The 20,499-nt window shown below is 48.2% G+C and overlaps 1 protein-coding gene across 1 annotated transcript in view; it reads right to left on the reverse strand.

Moving 5' to 3' along the window:
* Positions 1–8,955: 8,955 nt before the first annotated feature.
* Positions 8,956–20,499, reverse strand: part of CFAP299 (cilia and flagella associated protein 299) — a gene marked incomplete at both ends in the record, with an annotated part of 216,933 nt that continues 205,389 nt past the window's right edge. The window contains 2 exons of the mRNA XM_081999592.1: positions 8,956–9,051; positions 11,434–11,563. Of these exons, the coding sequence (XP_081855718.1) occupies positions 8,956–9,051; positions 11,434–11,563 (226 nt within the window). The remainder of the gene's footprint in view (positions 9,052–11,433; positions 11,564–20,499) is intronic.

A 20,499-nucleotide genomic window follows, 5' to 3' on the forward strand; every position in this document is an offset into this window, starting at 1 on the left:
GAAACAGGTGGGTGCTCTAGCCTGGTTGCGCCCATCGGCTGAGTTTCATAGGGGCAATCTACTTAATAACAAAAGGAAGCCAGCATTTGCCGAGACGTTTTACTACTGCACTTCGTTCTCTAACAAAATTAATATTAATTTTAATCTAGGTAGCCATTTCATGTGCCTGTGGTTTAGTTCTGGGTTAAAAAAGGAACAAGCTAAACATCTATCTATCTTCCACAAAGCAAATGACGAGCTCCTCGAAAGAGGCTCCGCTAGCTCTGTTTTGGAAAGAAGGAAGAAGTAGGATGGCCAAGGTGTTGCTCTGACACTTGAATCTTTTCTACCAAAATGGCCAAATGAAAAGGTCAGTTCTGAATCTCATCCCAGAATAACGGGATGTCCAGACTCAGTTTCGCCCAATATGACCTCAGTCTATGGAACAGATCACTGAGTATCGGAAACTAATCACCGTCACCTACTGGCATCAAGCAGCTTCCTAACAGCTGAACTGTGCCGTTGTATAGGAAATACAAGGGATCGTGGGGGCACAGGAGAAAGAAAAAAAAAAAAAAAAAGTCTCCTCCACCAGATCTGTCGGAGCTACGTGGCCAAGAGGAGGCGTACCAACCATCAAGCACCCGACAGTCTCACTTCAGTCTCTGGGAAAATTGTGGAGCTCAGGACACGTTTCCAGGCATGCGAGGGAGAAGAAAGTCACTGGGAACAGTCAGCACGGACTTGCAAAGGGCGAATCACATCTGACCCACCTGACTGCTTTTTGTGATAAATCGATTGGACTTGCAGGTGAGAGAAACCAGTGGATGACATTTACCTCAACTTTAGCCAGGGTTTTGCCATCATCTCTGGCAAAATCACCGTATCCAAGTTAGGACATTACCATCTGGATGGCCCAGAAACTCTTTAAAAGATCAGGCTCAGAGAGTTGACATTAATAGGACATATTCCACTTGGAGGCCAGTAATAAGCGGACAGCTGCAGGAGTCTGACATACCTCTTGGCGACCGAGCAATATGAGCAAAAATCTTGCATCGATACGCAGTCAAATCCCGAGATCTTATCTTTGGGCCAAAACCTCAGCAGGCACAAATTATAGGGCTTCACCGCCTGCAGCGTTACATGCACAGCAGAGATTCGCCATATTAGAGTAATCATGCTTAAAAGACTGGCAGTGGTTTTTTTCCGAGACTCTTAAGAAGGTACTTATGCTCTAAGTAAACTAGTATTACTTCACTCATTTAAGCTGTAATGATTTTCCTCGTGTGGACTTTTGGCCTAGGAAGTGCAAAAATTGTTAATAACAGTTCTTAAAGTTAACATCTCAGCTTTTCAGCTATCAACAGAACCAATCCCAGTTAAGCCCGATGAGAAACTCAGGGGAGTGAAACACCTGAACGTGGGTCCATCTGGTGACAGCTGATGCACACCCTGAGGGGCTTTTCGACTTTTTGGTAAGGGCAAAACAAGTCATTCAGAAGGCTAAGAAGGGTTAAAGAATGCATTGAGCCCTAATGTCGATGTGACAGCAGTAAAAATTAGTTGTGCAGAATCAGATCTAGTCTGAACGTGGTGCAGAAACGCTCTACTTATTTTGCATTTTTAATAGCAACGACTAAACGTGGTGTTAGTTTCTTATTTTTCTCCCTCCCCCTTCTTCTGCCAAATGTAAAAATTCAATGGCATAATCATTAAAGCCAGCGTCGAATAAAAGCTTACCTACCAATCCCGTGTTTATAAAAACAAGGCAAACATTTCAGTATGATATACTGACAGGCTCCAGTATGATATACTGACAGGCTCTGCATCTCAAAACACTGTCCAACCTCCTAAATCACTTCGTTGGAACACCCATATAAACTCATCTGCCTTTCTGCACAGCATACAAATCGCTTTGGTACAAATGTACAAATCGGGTCTTAAGCGGTCTGGAGGGCAGGTCTCTACGCAAAACAGCTGCAGGGGCACGAAAAGCTACAAAACACGCAGACAGACAGACAGAATAACCGTCACCGCATGGGACAAATTCTGCGTACGCACCGCTGTGATTATGGAGCGGTTCCATCCGATCTAGTACAGTCGCTCTAGATTTCCATCTGCGGAGCTGAGATAATGATTCGGACTGCTACAGATAATCTATAAAATTTTTTGCTTTTTTTTTTTTCTTCCGGGCTGCCTGCTTTTATTAAGAAAAATGCAAAGAGGTCAAACAATGCTGCTGTAGAAGTAGGCACTAAGCTACAGCTGCTGCGTGCACGTGCGTGTGTCCACAGATGCGCTTGCGGGCAGATACAGGAGGCAAAATCAAACCAAAACTCTCTGAAATTCTGGCTACGCGTTAAGACGGCCCGACTGTCTCCCCTTGAGTAATACAAAAGCTGCTTGCCGTACAGTTGGGCAGGACCGGACTTGCCAAGCTGATCACCCACCTATGCTTATTCTACCACGGTAGTAGAGAAAGAGAGGGCCGGCAGCTGCTTCTCATTTGTTCTTGCCCACGTCAGTGAGGATAGGTTATTTGCAAACATCATCCTTCCAAGCTACAGCCAGTGCAGCTCCAGTCGGGTCCACGGATCCGGCTCGCTCGCTCGCTCCTTCCCGGGCCCTAGCAGCTCCTCGCTAGCACAGCTCCATCACAATCCACCACAGGCTCTCTGGTTTGTGGAGCAACCGAGCCTTTTTATTCCTTAGCCCCAGGCACACAGTAGGCTTCAATCTTAATTAAGTTTATTTAAATGATGAGCAACGCCTGTGCCATTGTCAGGCCCAGCCTCATCACCCTCCAGCAGCCCCTTTCAAAAAAACCCAACAACCAAAACTTCCAGGTTTCCACTTTTTCAGAGCTTTCCATGCAATGCACGTACCTGGTACCTTCACAGTTATTTGTTCCCTCCACACAAGCATTCGGAAGTCCCGGGGAAGAGGAAACCACAAATACTCCTTCTGGGGGAAATGAAATAATTACATATTTGCATAACAAAGTGATATTGGCAAAATCTGTTCAGCATGCGAAGGCCAATCCCACACTTGTGCTTACTAGTCGCCTGGCTTTCAGGCTCTCCAGAATTTACTTACAAAAGCAATCTCCGCTGCTGTGGCTCCTACACCCAGCGCTCCTGGCTGTCATCTGGTGAATACCCCCCACCCCCCTGCAGCTTCACCTCGGCTGGCTCGCACCGGCCCTCCGCACCGTCTGTTTGCCTGACTCAGATGGGCTTCTGTGTATTCTGCTCGGACAGGACTCCGGCCACCAGGTCTTCGGGTCAGTGACACCGGCTTTGCTCCCGGCAGCGCCTCTCCCACGCCACGGAGTCACCCCCGCTCTTACTAGACCCATAATCTCTGCCTAAGGTGTGTCGTCCCGCCTCCCCCGAAGCTGTCCCTCCAGAGAAGCCTCATCTCTTCTCACCGGATTCGGTCTTGTGACCCAGTCGGCAGAATCCCCCGTGGTCAGCTCCGAACGGCTGGCTCGCCCTAAGCCGTACCGCTCCCCTGCATCCCGTACGTACACACGTTCCCACGTACAACACGGTGAAATTCAGAACCAGCGCAGGAGGACGCTAAACGGCACGTCGGCCAGCCGTGCTTGGACTGGCACGACGCAGACTGCAAGGTGCAGAGCCGGCTCTCCCCTTTCACTGGGGAGCAAAGCGGCGCTCACTCTCTTTGAATCTCCTCGCTCTCGGCCTGAGAGAGGCGTACGGAAAACAGCCTTTCGCCGGGCCGGGTCACGGTGAGAAACCTGTACCAAGCGGCTCCCGTGTACAGCCACTGCATACACCCATTACGCTTGCTTCTGTATGCCCGCTGGACTGGGCGTTTGCTCAGGTGGCCAGCATGGGCCTCCCCACTGGAGCTGCCTGCCCGGCGCAACTTCTTCTCCAGGGCCCGGAGATCGTGTGTTTCTCTCATCACAGAGAACTTCTGCTGTGGGGTCTGTAATAACTGCGCTTGGGGTCCAGCTGCAATGAAACATGCCTCCAGTGAACAATAGCCAGATAGCAAGAGCGATGTTTTTTCTTCTTGTAAAGAGCGTGTACTGCACACGGGGCTAATCGGCACGGCTTCTGTACGTTCAGCACCTGTGTTTTTGTTTTCTTTGCAGTGGGAACAGTGGCTTGGCCTGCACTGCTTGTCCCTGCCTGCCCGGCAGAGAATCGCCCCAAGGTTTTATTCATTTTTAATCTGATTTCTTCTCTGCATGTGGGGAGTTGGACTTAATGGAGGATTTTCCCCTACAACCTCTTTCCCTGATAGCCGAGAGGAGAAGATCTAATGACCAAGTTGTATGCTGCTTGGAGATCTTCTTGTTCTCTACATGAGACAGGGGTCAGCTAGGAAGGTAGCACTGCCACCCCCCATTTCCTTCTTTCAGCTTTGAAGAGGCGGCTAGATCGGCGAGGCTGCCGCCGGAACCACAAACTCCGAGTTCGCAAAGTGCCACTGTGTTTTCTGAGCCGACACCTGACCGTACAGCTACAGGATTCAAAACTGGGGCTTAATTACCGCCATTGCTTGGGTTCCTCGGGCAGCTGTGCCTTCCACAAAACCACTTTTGGTCAGAGAATGCCAAGCTGCTGGTGCCTCTCTGTAAAATTGCACCGAACTCACCGGAATTCCATTTCACGTGATATGAAAATTTGTAACTACGTCAAAGCATCCTGCTGTGACAGTTAAAGAACAAAGACTTCAGATTTTGGTGTAAAATTACTTCTCCTTTCAAAGCATTGTATTTTGTACTACATAACAACTCTTCCCGTGATTCTGCTCGTGGCTCAGGACGGAGCTGTTGAGCACTGATCCCGTGCTACTTTTCAGCTTCGCTCTATTATCCAAAATCGATGACAACGATGACGTCGACGACAACAGGTCCGTACGTCGTTGCAAGACCAAAGATCCAGACTCCGCATAAAAAGAAACTATGATTTTGGCAGGGGAGGTAAAGAGATATAAAGGAATCCAAAACATAAACAGGCCAATAAAACCTGCAGACCGTAACTCATGTATGCAGTTTACACACACTTGGGGAAAAAACCCCAAAACAACAAAAAACCAAACAAAACCCGCAAGACCCCCCACTGGTATGAAATCTAGAGTTCTGAGGATCCTTTGCAAAGATGCGCTTTCCCGTCAACACCTAAAATCAGTTCTCTGGTGGCAGTGTGCGAACTCTGTACCTGCAGTAAAAGTCACTACCGGAGACGAGACCAGAGTCTCTTTTCAGAACACAATGCAGAAATTTCCATCCGCCTTACGTTTATAACAGGGAATGATTTCAGGCTGGACAGTTTGCATTTGTTTGTGCTAAGAAATCACAGAGCATCAGAACGCACGGAGGAAGCTTTCATGTGCTTATCAGTCCTTGCAAAGCTTCTCTCTCGATCACCATATGTTTTCCATGTCCACTTCACTGTGTGTCTACCCAGGGCCGAACAGTGACAAGATGTTGAGAAAAACCACCGCTGACATTTTAGGGAAATGGAGTGTGACAGCACTTAATGGCTTTTAGGCACTCTCCTGTTTGTCCAAGAAAATTAACCATTTCTTTAAAATGCAAGTCACATTACAGAAGTGTTTGGGGACAGATTTTCACTTACAGCAGAGGCTAGAGTTTCTCCCGGTTAGGAGAAAAGGACTACAACGTCTAACTCGGTAGCTTTCATTCATGATAATGCTCTGGGGTCCCAGGTTTTGAATGTCAGAAGAGATGGAACACCAGGAGATCAGCCCATAGGCAAGGACAGGCGGGAGGGAATCAAGTGAATTTGCCGAGCAGCCGGTAATTCTTTGAATTACTCTGTGAATACCATTCTTTCATGGCAGGAATTACAGTTTACTTTTTGTCGCGGATGAGGTTTATCGCTGTACAGGGTCTGGCAGAGATGGAGATAATTTTCCCATAGCAGACTTCACAGCGCCGCGCACTGTATCGGTAGCGAGAAGGGTGTTGATAACACACCAGGGTTTCGGCTACCGCTGGGCAGGGCCAGCACAGCCTCAGGGCTGTCTCTCCAACATTCCCCCCTACCAGTAGGCTGGGGGCGGGCAAGATCTTGGGAGGGGACACAGCCGGGACAGCTGACCCAAACTGGCCAAAGGGATATTCCATACCATATCACGTCTGCTCAGCAACAAAAGCTAAGAGAAAGGAGGAGGAGTGGGGGGCGTTCATTTTCCGATGTTCGTCTTCCAGTGCAACCGCTACGTGTTTGCTGAAGCCCTGCTTCCGGGGAGGTGCCTGAACGTCGCCGGCTGATGGGAAGCAGACAGTACATCTTCTGTTTGCTTTTGCTTCGGCCTTTGCTTTCTGCTTATTAAACGGCCTTTATCTTGACCCACATGTTTGGTTATTTTTTTCCATCCTAATTTCTCCCCCCTGTCCTGCGGAGGAGGGGATCGATAAAGCAGCTTGGTGGCACCTGGTGTCCAGCCAAGGTCAACCCACCACAATCGCCCAAGGCAGAAATAGCTTGAAATTACAATTCCATAGGAGGTCACCACCAAACGCGTAGGACGAGGCTTCCTACATCTTTACAGCCTTTCACAGTTACCCACCTTTAGAGATACGCAGAGCATTGGTGCGCTCGCTGACCTGAAAACGCGTAAAGCCCACTTTGATCCAAATTGCCTTCCGTTTGCGTGCAGATGTGGACACAGGATTCTCCTAGACTTCCTGCCGTTCTTTCAAATCAAGAGCGGCGATTAGTAAGATGAAAACAAAGGAACATAAAGTCGTAGAAATAACTTCTGAAGTTGAAAACTTACTATTAAGTTCTACTTCGTGTTATTTGTTTATTTATTTATTATGATTCTGAGATCATGTTCGCCACACTCCATGGACCGCTTTCCCACTTAGGTTTTTTAAGATTACTTTAAAATCCAATTACATCAAGAAAGAAACATGACAATTTGTTCGTCGAGAGGAACGAAAAATATAATTCGTACCCTTCGCACCAACTGTCCCTTCCACCAGCCTTCATAACGGGGTTTTCTCCCTCTCCAGCGCACAACAGAGGCAAAAGCTGGTGTTTTCAAAACGGCTCAGAAGATCCGATTTTTTTCCGGGAAAAAAACATATCGCAAATGCTAAGCTCTACGTGTTGCTTCAGCGCTACGAAAATATTCGTAAGTCAATGCCTGGCCATTCCCTTGAGCTGCCTCAAGACACAGGGGCAGTAAAGCAAAGCTCAGCCGGCGACAGAAGCCTGCTTTTCAGGCGAGACGCGAGGAGCCATGGAGATCTCTACGTTTGGTACCGCTAAATGAGGGAAGCGCCTAGAAGCACCGGGGTCCGGAGAAGCCTGCCCTAACAGCGCGAGGTCTTCCCGCCGGAGACGCGCCTTCGCAGCGAAGGGGCCCTCTGCAACGTCAAAGAGTTACCGCAGGCTCGGGCCTTTGCTCTTTCCGTCAACAGCCCCGGGAAGCGGCAGCACGCGCCGTTCGCCGGGTGTTCCCACCGGCTTTGGTGCGCGGGGCCCCGGCGCTGCCGGCAGCTGCCCCCGCCGCCGCCCGCCCCCACTAGGGGGCTCTGCCGGCCCGGCTATGGAGGGGCCGCGCCCGCCGCCCGGCGCCCGCCCCGCGCGCTGCCTGCGCGGCCCGGCCGCGCTCCGGCCACCGCGCAGCCGGCCGGCGGCCTGCGCTCCTGCTGCGGGAGGAACCGCTCTCTATAGAAGCAAGAGGTTAAAGATTTGACTATATTTTGAAAATGGCAGAACTTCATAACATCAAAAGTTCTACGGGAAAGAAAACGAGGCTCCTAAGTCTCTCCCAAGTTACCGCAGCTTTGAAGAAACAACTTTCGCTTTGTGATCATTGGAACGCTCCCTCGCCTCACAGCAAAGGGATCTTCAATGCGCCGACCGCTAAGACCGAGGCTCTTGGCCTTTTCCAAAGGGAACGTGCCTGCGATGAGGCTGGCAGATAAACCCCACCCTATGGTAAGCCCGGCAGCGCTGCTACCGTCTTCTTTCTCGTCAGAGTCGCCTCGCTCGTCCCTTTCAGAAATTCACAGTACCAAGGCCAGAAAAGATCATTAAAAGCATCCAGTCCCTTAAAGAATAAGCTCCAGGGAATTGTGTCCGGACGCCTTCTGCCTTCGTTTCCTCTGCCTTCACCTCCGATCCTTCTTTTCTCTGCAATTATTGCTTTTGTTTCCTGCTAGTTCTTTAAGCCACATAGCTTTGTGGCATCTTCCAGTTTTCCAGTAAGCAGACAGCTACGTCGGTGGTTATACCAGCCGGGTCATGTAAGCACGGACAACTTCCCCACGTGCCCTGCGAAAGGAGGAGAGTCCCCTGGGCCGTCGCGTCGCTGCCCTAACTTCTGGCACGTTGGTACTAGAACGGCAGCAAGAGCAGGAACGGATTAAAAGTGGCCTTCAAGGAACCACTAACACCATCAGAACGCTGCAGATGTCTTGACGTTTACGTGCCTATTTGGTACAGCTTCTCCCTGTTACCCCTGTGAATGGCTTCCTCTATATTACATAGCATTAGCTGCTCAACAGACGTCCAGGCCTACCTGACAGAGAGTTTACCAAGAAGAATTTAAAACATCCTGTTGCTGGGGAACTATGGGGCACTAGCTTCTTCTCTTTACTCCAGGAAAGAACGCGGCACCTGTGTCCCCGCTGCCCTGCTGCCTTAGGAGTGATAGGAAAAGTTGGGTCCAAACCTTCTGTCTTCCCTTTAGGTGCTTTTGCAATTCACACACCCCATGGACTTCACAAAGGACAAACAAGGGGCCCAGATACATGGACTCTACAGCCAGTACGGGGTCTTCCTTCCACTTTGCTTCCCTCAAGGAGCGAGGCACAAACCAACTCGAAACCAGTATAAAAATCCCCTTTCCTACCGCTGAACATGAGGTAAAGATCTTTCCGCTGTTTATTTATTCTTCCACATGACTTCAAGATAGCTAAACAAATAATCGGGACAAGAGCCACACAGATGGACCTTAGGTCCGTCTTCTGACGACATGGTCATAGATAACAACATGGAGATAGAGATCTGTTTCAACAGGCGTCCGTGTTGTGTTGTCTCCTGGGTAGGCCTGAAACACAGAATTTGAGAGATGCCCAGTCAGGAGAAAGAAAAGAAATCGTTTTTAATGTCATAAATTTTCTTCTATTACTACTACTACTATTACTTCTTCTTCTTCTTCTTCTCCTGGACCATAAAGTTGGATAAATGCAACTAGGTCTGAGGGTGGAGATTTCTCAGTGAATATTGATGTCCTGGCACCACGCAGATCATTTCTCCTGCGATGCTTCTAGCAGATGCAAGGACAGCGATAGAGTGCTTTTAGCTAAACACAGCTAGGAACAAGTGGACAGTCGACTGGTCAAAGAGAAGGCCCGCTTGCAAAGATCGGGCAGCAGGTACTAAGTCTGTTCCAGCTGAACCCCGTGAGAGAGAACTCGTGCCGATTTCAGTTTGGCCCATGGCACGCACTTCCCAAAAGCTTGTTCACCATCAGTGAGCGTTACAGAAAAGCCAAAGCCAGATGGGTCTCACGGGGGCTCACAGACCTGTGCCCTGCAACCTGTGGGGAGACACAACATATGTGCACAAACGCTTCTCAGCGTGGCTCTTGGCACACGAGGATCTCTCACGTAGCCACTGAAGAGCTGGTTATTTGTTACAGATGTTCTGCAGCTGCAGGAAGTTGGATTGGTGGCCTGCTTTCAGCACAACCAAACACTTTTTTAGGTATGCATTTTCAAATTTCTAACAAACCAATGCACTTATTTTGAAATGCATATAATTTGATATTTTGTACTGTTACTATTCATATGCGACCATCTTTCATGGGAAGCACATCAAAGAAACCATCATCCTAGATCAGTTCTGCAGAAACCCAAACAAATTATTGCCCAACTTAGTTCACGCTGGTTTTGAGAGTAACCAATGCCTGGGTGTGTTCGTCCCATCCAATCTGTAGTCCAAGAACTTCAGTTGTAAAGTTTAAAAAAGTGTGGTTGGTGCCGGAGGAACACAGCCAGTTTCTTAGAGAGGGAAGCCGTCTATAACGTTGCTACCCCTTCAGCCCTCAGCATGAAAGCTACGATATCCAGGGCCATTTACTCAGCTTGCAACCACGGCTGCAAACGGGATGTCCGTGTGTGACTCCAGCATTTGCTTTGCTTGCACTGAACCGCTACCTAAATAAATGGTAGAGACCAATCGACTTCAGTAATAATAGGAACAGAGCCATTTTGAGGTGAAAGCAAAGCACACGCTCGTGCTGTCAGTCATATATGAAACACACAGAGACCAACCACGATGTTCATCCGGTTTATAGCATTACTGAGACGCAAGTATTTTCCTTTCTCGCACTCAGTTGTCAATCCTTCTGGACCATTGTGGAGAAACAAAGCTCTCCACCAGAAGGTGCATCTGGTGTCAAATTTTGCGAGGGACAAGTTTAAAATCCAAGTTTGACCCTCATGCCAGTGACAATCTCAGTCTGCTACAAGAACTAAATGACCATAATGGGGCCGCTTTTCTTAGGATTTCTCAAACCTTTTGTATTAAGGAGGAAGAATACGGATTGTGTGCGGTTGGGAAAGGAATTCTGCCAGTTTCAGTTCACCGCTGCAAAAGCACCGGGATAGAAGATGGCCCGCGCTTCAGATGCGGGAATTGATTCTGCCTTCTGGATTTGCTGGCATTCGGCAGGCCCTGCCAAGATTTGGGATACTACGATTCATGCAAGTTGCAGCTTTTGTTTCAATATCAGCCTCATATTTATTTTTATCCAATATTTATTTATTTATTAACCACCTCGCAGGTGGGCATGTTTCCTAATAGAGATCTGATTTTTAAGAGGGCATGAATACAGGGACCACTAGCCCCAGGATGCATCTCCAACATTTTGACGATTTTTCCTTTTAGCTAGAGGCACATCTGAGTAAAACACCTGCTTATGCACTCCCACGCTTCAGTCCTCACGTCTGCCCGTCAGTCCCGCCTTCCTCCTCGGCCCGTTCCCTCTCCCATGTTTCCCTTTACTTAGCGCTTCTCGGCAACTCAATTAGTAGGACGTAGCCTCAGCCTGCCAGCCTACCCTGGCAGTAAGGGCGACGATTTCACGTTCCAGTGGGAAGGAATAAAGGCAGGGAGGGGGGTAATGGTATAAGACAGACCCTGCTTTGGAAATCTTTCAGTTCTATCTGTCAGTTCAACTTCTGACTTTTGTCGTCGCAAGGGAAAGGCCTAGACACACTCAGTCGTAAACAAGGTAGGCTAAGTTCATCCTGACAGGGAGCAGAGCAGCGCGGCTAACAATGGGAACAGCACGTCTGAGCAAGCCTGAAATATTAGGTGAGTATTGACAAAGTCACCATTTGCAAATGGACTCAACATTTTAGCAGTCAAACTCCGTCGCATAAAGGCAATTTAGAATATTGAAAAAAACCCAAAAAACATTTACCTTGGGATCCACATTTATTATTTTCCTATCGCTTTTGTTCTTGAAGAGTAGTCCACAGGCATTTTCGGCAATCGCTTGGTAATTTGGGCTGGAATTTGAAGTGCTGACATTTCTATCCCAGTTGTAAAAGCTGTGAAAATGTGAAACAGAAACGCTGTACTTTTAATGCGTGTCATTCTTCCAGCTTAAAGGGCAGATCCTGACCTCCTCATTCATGCTGAGCAGTTCCTGATTCCACAACAGCCCCTCTGAAAGCCAGACATTCACCGAGGAGCAGAAGTCTACTAAATACTAGAAAACCTGTCCAAATGCAGCCCTGCGTATCTGATCTCTGGCAAACCAAAACCGAGGCCCCTAGCTGCCTCCTCATCCAGTCAGTACTAGTGTTACCAAAAGACTTGGAGACCGGGTTATAACTAGCGGGAAGCGGTGGTGCTCGAGAACGACTACTGTGACGGAAACAGCTCTGGAGACCACCTGAAAGTGCTTCCCGGACCACCACAGATCTGCAAACCAGATGTGGGAACTGACGGCTTCCCCGTAGGAACTCACTGGAACTCTCCTGCTGCCTTACTGTTTTCCTTTCTCTTGCTTTTAATATAACTGTGGTAGTAAGGAGTTTTTGGAAGTCTCCTCTGGGCCAGAGACAGTGGGAGGGGCTGAACTCCAGCTCCCTGAGGAAAATCCCAGCTCCCTGGCGAGCTGCAGGGGTCAGCCGGGGATTAATTCTGGAGCAAACCGTTCCATCAGGCTGACTGCGCTCACTAGATACCAAAATGTCCGGCGCTAAACAAACGTCAAAAGGAATCGGCCTGTCAAATGGACACAGGAGGGTTTCGGCAGCTTATCAGTCTTTCTGCCAGGTGAGAGGTGCCGGAATTCCCCGAACCTTCTCACACTTTCCCATTCTGAGCTCTCAAGCTTTTTATCACCTGACCTCAGCCCTTTCGGGCTTTGCGCTTCCCACACAGCCAACTAACCGGCGGTCATTCACAAGCTCGTCGTTAGTGTTTGCTTAGAAACCTTTCAGCTCTGGCGTACCTACGCATCGCGCGAGGCGAGGACACTGCTACGCGTACCTCGCCGGGATACCCCTTCGACCGCTCAAGTGGCACATTGCATTTCTGCCGCCGGTGAGATGAGCGTGTCTTTTCCAAAAGACAGGGGAGATGGGAGGAAGTCAGGAAATCATTCTGTGTGTAAGGAGGACTCAAGAAATTGAGAGAACACCTTTGAATTTTCCTGCCTTCTGCAAGGATGCTCCGTTCCAACTACATACACGCTTCTGTTTTTTAAAGCGCCTTGATTTCTTCTGCGCTCGGAAAGAACGCAATACAATAGGCCTCGCTGCTACATATACTTAATCTTTTGACATTCTGAACAGCTCCTATAATGAACTTGGAGATGAATTTACAACGCCCTGACTGACAGGATTCACCCTGCCGTCGCTGAAGTCAGTGGGTCATTTGCCACTGAAGTCGACAGCCTTGGATTACAGCCAGATAATGGTAAATGTAAATGGTAACGTAAAACAGTGTGCTCAGCACAAAGTTATGTCCTCAAGCAAGCGAGTGAGCGCAAAAAGCTGCCACCGCCTGGGACTCTGCACAGCCTAACGCTTACATGCCTGCAGAGAGGGAGTGAAAGAGGGGTGGACGCAATTCGTTCAGATTAGAAGTAGTAACTGCTTTGCTTTGACATGCTAATTGGTCACGTTAATTTGTTGTCTATAGAATTATTTAATGCTCCCAAATACCCATGTTAAGAGGTAAACAGAAAACTTTTTCGTTCACCGTTTAAAAACAGGGATAAGAATAGGTACAAACTTATACACAAAGTAAAGACACAAATTCTTTTAACTTTCTCCTCAGTTACCCAATTTCATCTGTACAGCTTTTCCCTGTCCCGCAGGACACAACTTGCTTAACGGGCCCAATCACACAAATGGAGATTGTTTCGGCCGGAAAACCACTACTGGATTACAAGGGAATTGATCTACATTTTCTTGGGGTGGGGGGAGATATGTATGTCTCTCTGCAAAGATTTCCCTACGTTCATTAATAAGAAATTAAACATCTGAAAGTGGAAATAGTCAATTAGCTGTTGGGTAGTAACTTCTGGCATTTTGCCAAGTTTCCAACCCCACGCCTACCCTACTTCTCCATTTAAGCCAGTGGAGACAAGAGCAGAGGTCAGAGACAGCCTTTCTGCTGCGAAATCAGTGTCTAGTGCCAACAGTTTCGTCAGGGACTCTCTCGCTCCGTGACAAATTAGTTTCCATCGTGTGCTTAGATGTGAGACGTAAACGCCAAGTCCACCAGCCAAACAAAGTGACTCTCTCTGAGCCCTGTACCGAGGGCTCGGAGCACGGGGCAGCGTCCCGCGCAGCGTGCAGGCTGCCTCTCCCACACGTGAGCTTCTCGGCATTCCCACGTTCTCTAAAACAAAGACCAGCAGACGCGAGATGGCGGGCGCTTTGAGGAAGCCTAGCTGTCAGGCCACGGAAGGGAATTTCCCCTGCATACCTTTATTCATGGTCCTCGCTGAAAACTGATGACATCAAGAGATTTGCGCAAGCCTCACACCCACCCTCAGTGGTTAGGATGAGAAGGGCTGCTGCAGCTAGAGGACAGCGCTACTGGGACGACAAAGTAGTATTACGCTAGCAGGAAACGCTCCTGATACCGCCTGAATAGGCAGGACATCGGAAGAACCTTTTGACCAGAGGAGCAAGGGGTTGGAGAAGGCTTCTCCAGAGCTGCCTCTCCCCTGCCAGTTACTGTCAAGGTGAAACCTGCTCACTGTGTCGGGTGCGTTCTACCACGAGGCTGCTGCAAGAAGCGGGGACTGGAAATCAGGACCTAGGCAATCCCATCTCATCTGTATTTCCTTCTCTACAATAAATACTAAACCAAACTTCAGCATTAAGTGCTATTTAGGAGTTACTATAATCCCAATCTAATCCAACTAGGTTTTTTTAGCAGAATTCCATGTGGCTTTAAATATTTAAATTATCCTAAGATGAAAACATGCTATCAGATGACCATGACAAAATGCCAAAAAAAAAAAAAAAAAAAAATCCATGTACATTTTTTCTATTATGATTTTGTTTGATTATCCTGTGTTTTGGAACAAATGTAAGAGCTTTCAGCACGGCATTTAAGTATATGGAGTACAAGAGACTTAACACTGCCCGTAGTCCAGCTGCAAGAAGAATGCGTCTTGGGTTTTTGCTTTTAATTTTTGTTGCTGTTGTCAATTTATTTATTTATTTAGACAATAACTTGTTGGTGCCGTGGTATATAACAAGTAGCACACCGTGCTTGGGAACACAGACTAAAATATGTGAAGCGGGTATTTTTTTTTTTTCATTAATCAGCTAATTCTGGTCTGAGCAGATTTTCATTTTTCTGCAGGCAGGCAGATGCCCTCTCAGAACACAGGAGTCTGAACACAGGTTTTCGTATCCTTAAAGTTATCCTTCGGGTACCAACATGGCAGTGCGTCAAACCACACGGTGCTTACAGAATGTCTTTCATCCAAAAATCTCCGGGTCCTTTTGTAAACATGCATTAAACCACTTGACATTCTCATGATACGTAAGACAGGCTTCATTACAGCTCACCACTGGCTGGGGGAGCCAGGGCACAAAAAATGTTGGAGATCTTCCCCTGGGATATGTGGGCCGATGGCAGAGCAGCAGAGTCCCAGCGGTCAGCTCCAGCCAGGAGATGGGGCGCTTTGATTGGAGTCCTGTGCCTGCTCACGTTCAGGGGAGCTGGACAACCGCTTTCCTAGAGGCAAATCCTTGGCAAGGTGACAAACTGGATTTTGACGCCTCTGCGTGTGACTGTCCCCCTTTTCCCCTTCTTTGGCAGTGGGAGATGAGCTGTGATGGAAGAGCTTCTTACAGAGCTCGTATTCCGGGGTCGAAATGGCACGGCGCATCAGGCCGGGACAGACCGGAGAGCGCTTCAGACACTGAACACACCGAGGGTTGCCAGTCACCCCCCGACCAGAAGAAAAGAAGGTGTGCATCTGCCGGGTAAGAGCTTTGTTGTCCCAACTTACTATTTACTTTTTAAATCAGCAAAATCAGGGAGACAGAACATAGTGTAAAGGTGTTTATGTCTGTGTTGGCCCCACCTTTGATCCTATGGGGTTAGATTATACTACCCTATTCTTTCTTTGCCTCAGGATAAGGATTGGTTCCTTGATTCGGTTCTCTACTTTTCTCTTCCCACCCACACATACACAAAGATAAAACCATTCCCTATAGCAGACTGGGACTTCAGTCAAAAACTAATTATAAACAATGATGGCTCAACAGCTTTTTTCAGTTTGTGGTTCTGTGAATTTGCGATGCAAACTATCTGGCTTCAGACCCCCTCCCGGTAATTTACAGACCAGCTTGCTTGAGCTGGGCAGCAGCAGAAGGGTGCGGACAAGGGAGATAGGGGGATGCAGGACAACAAAGGAGGCTAGAACCGGGAGTAAAGAGAAGCAGCAGCTCCTTTATCCTGGCATTCTCCTCCTTTCTGCCCTCCGGTAGGAACGCACTGGTAATCATCCTAATGGGGGAGAACTGGCATTCTGCATGTGCTTGCCAAATACGACAAAGTAGCAACATACTTGGATGGGATTTGGCCTGTCAGTCCTTCCGCAGCTTTCTGGTGCAAACGAGGTCAATGCCTCGGTGGAACGTGACGCGATGTAATACAGCACATATCCCTGACTCCATGCCAACCGCTCTTTCGTAATAAGATGCGTGTCACAGACCTTTGGTTAAAAAAGAACAAGTTACTTCTTCCACCTAAGAAGTTTAAAGATGCAGAGTTTTGTTTTTCTTTTTCATCTTGAAGCAGCTTTGACCGAAATAATTACATTTATCAAATGATTGCCAGGGTAGGGTGAGATATGCTACAGTACTTGGGAAAACCGAGGCACTTGGATTTGTCCACAGCTACTGCGCACTGTAGCCATTTCGGTGATTTTTCTCCTGCTTACCCATGCTATACTGTCACGACTGAATTAAAACCCTGTAGCATTTAGCTAAACTCACATGGCTGATTATCTGGCCGCAGGAGGGCTGACGCTCAGCCAGTACGTTCAACAAGCACACGGCAAGAACTAACACGTCACCGCCGGTCATTGGGACAACAACCACTCCGTGGCAAGGGAGCTTATGGAATTGTAGAATCACAGAATCTTTGGGTTGGAAAGGACCTTTTAAGGACCCAACTAGATGACTAGTCCAAACCCCCTGCAATGAGCTGTGAATCACAAGAGTTTGAAAATACCTCCCTGAGCTGTTGACTCTCCCCTTTTCATATGCTTTCAGAAACAAATAATTTTTTCCTTTTCCCTTCCTTCACTTTTTTTTTTTTTTTTAAATATAGGTGACACGCGGCAAGAAGAGCTCTGAAAGGAGCACACGCATGCAGATTCCCGTTCGCTCGTGATTCCAGAGCAGGAGGGTGATGAACTCAACGCTCCGCGGGAGGGCCGAGATCCTGACCTGACACCACAAAACCAGCACTGTGAGGACGCGCAGACAGCCAAGCCCTCTGCACACGAGGCCCGGCCATGAAGCCCGATGATGAATGCTACGCACAGCGAGTGCAAGGAAGCGTCCAGTGGGGCACGGAGGTTGGCTTTAGGCCTGCTTTCATTTAACGTCGTCAGTGGCTTGCAGGAGCAGCTCTGAGATCAAAGGGCTTGCAGAGTTCCTCTCGCACCGTAACCCTTTGATCTTACCCTCTCCTCCTGATAACCCTCCACAAGCCACACGGCTGCTCCACCTCCCGCCTGGGATCTGCCATCAAGGAGGAAAAAAGGAGCGCGATATGCAAAACCGACCAGCACCTGCAGCTGCCACTGAGCTGATGTGGAACGGTACGCCTGCTCAGCAAGCCCTTAAGTCAGCTCTCACGAGCACGTGGGCGTACCATGAGGAGCGACGTGCTTGAAACGGGGTGACGATAAATGCAAGGTGGCTAATGGGAGCGGTAGACTGGCAACGAGCTTCACTGAGCTATAAACTCACGCTGCCTGGGATGTGTACACCTAGACTGGACAAGAGCGTAACACAGATCTCAGGCCTGTGACGTTGGCGAGAAGTGCCTCAAGGAGGCCGGACGTCTGAAGCGTGCCTACTGTATGCAGCTCTTAACGAAGCATTCACTAAATGCTGCATTTTGAGCTTATCGTGGCTTGGCATATTTCTCGGTCAGAACAGCGGCAACACAAAGAGGACTCGGAAAGCAGTTCTGTTAGGCGAGAGACATGGAATTCCCACAGCCCAAAGATGCTATCACCCTGTGTTTCTGTTTTTCAGCCTTTTTCTTGTCAAAATAAGAAGAACCTCTAATCTTCACATAAAATAGTCATTTTTATATCGGAACACGCAGTTCTACTTTCTCAGCTACTGCCAGTGCACACCTCTCCTGCCCCTCCCCATTAACAGCTGCTGTATGGTTCATCTGTCTACCAGGACCTAAACCCATAGTAGATTTTCTTCCTTTGTTACACGCACACAGAGCTGTTGAACAATTTGATGCACGAGTTTGCTCATCAGGTAAGTTTTCTTCTGGTCATGAATTATGTATGAATCAAAGATGACTTCACATATATGCAACAGAACGAGCACGTGACGCATCTGCGTGATGTACCGGGATCCAGATTATCACCCTGTGCATCTCTGTGCTATCTCACCGACTGCCCGCTCTCCTGTCTCATCATCCTGTTACGTCACAAGCCATTGCACTTCACCTTCCAACAGAGCCAAAGGACCTCCATTGGGTCACGTATTTCAGGCCTCATAATCTAGGTGTGTGCCTCAGGAGGCTGTCATTAAAATCACCAAACTCTTAACTGCTGCGTTAAGTCTCCCTTTTCATTTCCCAAGTTTAGGATTCCTCCTTCTTCCCAAACTCTCCTCACCTCTGAGCAGAACGGTTCTGTACGGGACCTTAACAAGTGCAAAGAAACATTTCAAAAATCAGCAGGGAAAGAAAGGATGCTACCTTTGCTTCCAGGACAGGAAGGTACAGATTTTAACAACGTATCGTCATCAATACGACATAGCATAGCGTTGACCGAACATACCGTCGAGCGTAAAAGATTTCCTTTTCCTTTGTTGAGTTTGGACTGAGAACTACAGACGGGAAGTTAAACAAGAGAATCGCTACCTGTTTTTTCAAAACACTTAAAAAACCCCACAAAATCCTTCTACAAAATATCGTCATGGAGAGGCTACATTACTGCCTGCCTGGCACAACCTGTGTAATTCAGGTGGTTTCACGTCTGGGAAAGGGTGCAGCTTCCTCAAACTCTGGCAGAACTTTCCATGAGAACTGTTGCTGCGTATATTTATACAGTATTTCCACACACAGGACTGCTACCGTACGCTGGAGTTTAAAGAACCGATTCGCCCCTGCTGTATACTGCTATGTGCTTCTGTGCAAACAGGTACACAACTAAATGAGTGTTTTATCTGACGGAAAACACGAGGTGAAAGAGGAGCCATGAGCTGTGTCGCTCCATCTCTTAAACTCACTCCCGCTTCTGAGAGCGGTGTTATCGTGGAAGTCCAGGCACTGCCAGACAGAGGATTGCGACTGGTGTGACGTGAACCGGCGGACACCCTTTCCTCAACCGCTGCCAGGGGGGCTTTTACCCGCGCCGTGCCCCAGCGTGCAACGCCTCATCTCCACCCAGGGCACGCCGTAGGGTGCCGCGCCAGCAGGAAGGCGCGGGTGGCTGCAGGCTGGGCGGCGGAACCGTCACAACCGAACCCTCTCTGGCACCTCAGCTGAGCGTGGGCCATCCTTTCTGCAACTCACCCCGCGCTCCACCGCTGGCGGCGCAGGCCCTAGTCCAAGAGCTCCAACCTGCAGGTCCGTCTGCTTTTGCTTTCAGCGGGTATTAGCAGACACCCTCAGCGCTGGAGCGTTTTGAAATGTTTCTCGTAGCCAAGATGGTTTTTGTGTAATCTATTCAGTACTCCTAGCATCGTTTGAACTTCGGCTGGCTGCACCTTTTGCATTTCAGCATGAAGGCTAAGATGAATAAGAAAAAGAGAAGAAATAAAAAGCAATAAAAGGAAAATAAATTGAAGTCCTCAGGGTTACAGGCCCACTTCCAAGAAATTATACAACTACTGTGAGGCTCCAAAAGTCGTGCGGTAATCACTCAGAATGTATTATCTTATTAGTTCTCTCCATCTTTAAAGAATAAAACCACCCAACACACTAGGATTTATGGCCAACGAAAAGAAAAAGTTTTATCTTGAAGCTACAACAAAGAAGATAAAAGAGAGGCATGTAATTGTTGAAGAAACAACGGGATGAATAGCTTATACATATTGCGCAATTAATAATCACCAAAGGCCTGTTGGAAGTTGCGTGTAGCCGATAGATCAACGTACAAAATCAGAGGCCCTGTTCTTTTGCGTACCGGTACATGGTCATTTCAATAGCGGTCAGCCAATCGAGTAGGTTCTTTTTTTCGTAATCTGCCTTTTCAAAGTGTCGTCACACGGGAGCCAAAAAACCCCACCCTATAAAAATAAAAAGCTCAGTGGTGAAGGTTTCTTTCCTAACCAGGCCTTGGGTGTTAAAACAAAACAAATCCAAACAAACAAAGTAAGCGCCATTTACAAAAGCGTGCACGCAGCGGGCACTCTGCCCCTGTTCCGCGCCAAGTGGTGCGGCCGGCTAAGGTTCTGAACAACTGTCTCCAGAGAACAGGGGACCTCACGTTCATCCGCTGCTTATTTACCGAAACCAGTTCCTCACCACGGCAGACAAAGGAGCTTAAAATGATCGTCAGCGAGACGGGAGAAGAGATCACTGACTCTTCCTCAGAAAAAAATCAAATCTTAGGGAAAGATTTCTTACCTGATTATCTGAGGGGAATTCTTAGCACAGGCTGACCTAGAAAGGAAGAAAGGTATCACTGGAGAGCATCTGCCTGCTTGTCGCATAGGTTCACTGATTAACATTCCTCTTCCATTAATGAAAAGCCAGAGTATGATGAACAACTGCAGCCCTGCGCTATCACCCA

The sequence above is a fragment of the Phaethon aethereus genome, assembly GCF_964289735.1.
Source record: "Phaethon aethereus genome assembly, chromosome: 4".
NCBI lineage: Eukaryota > Metazoa > Chordata > Aves > Phaethontiformes > Phaethontidae > Phaethon > Phaethon aethereus.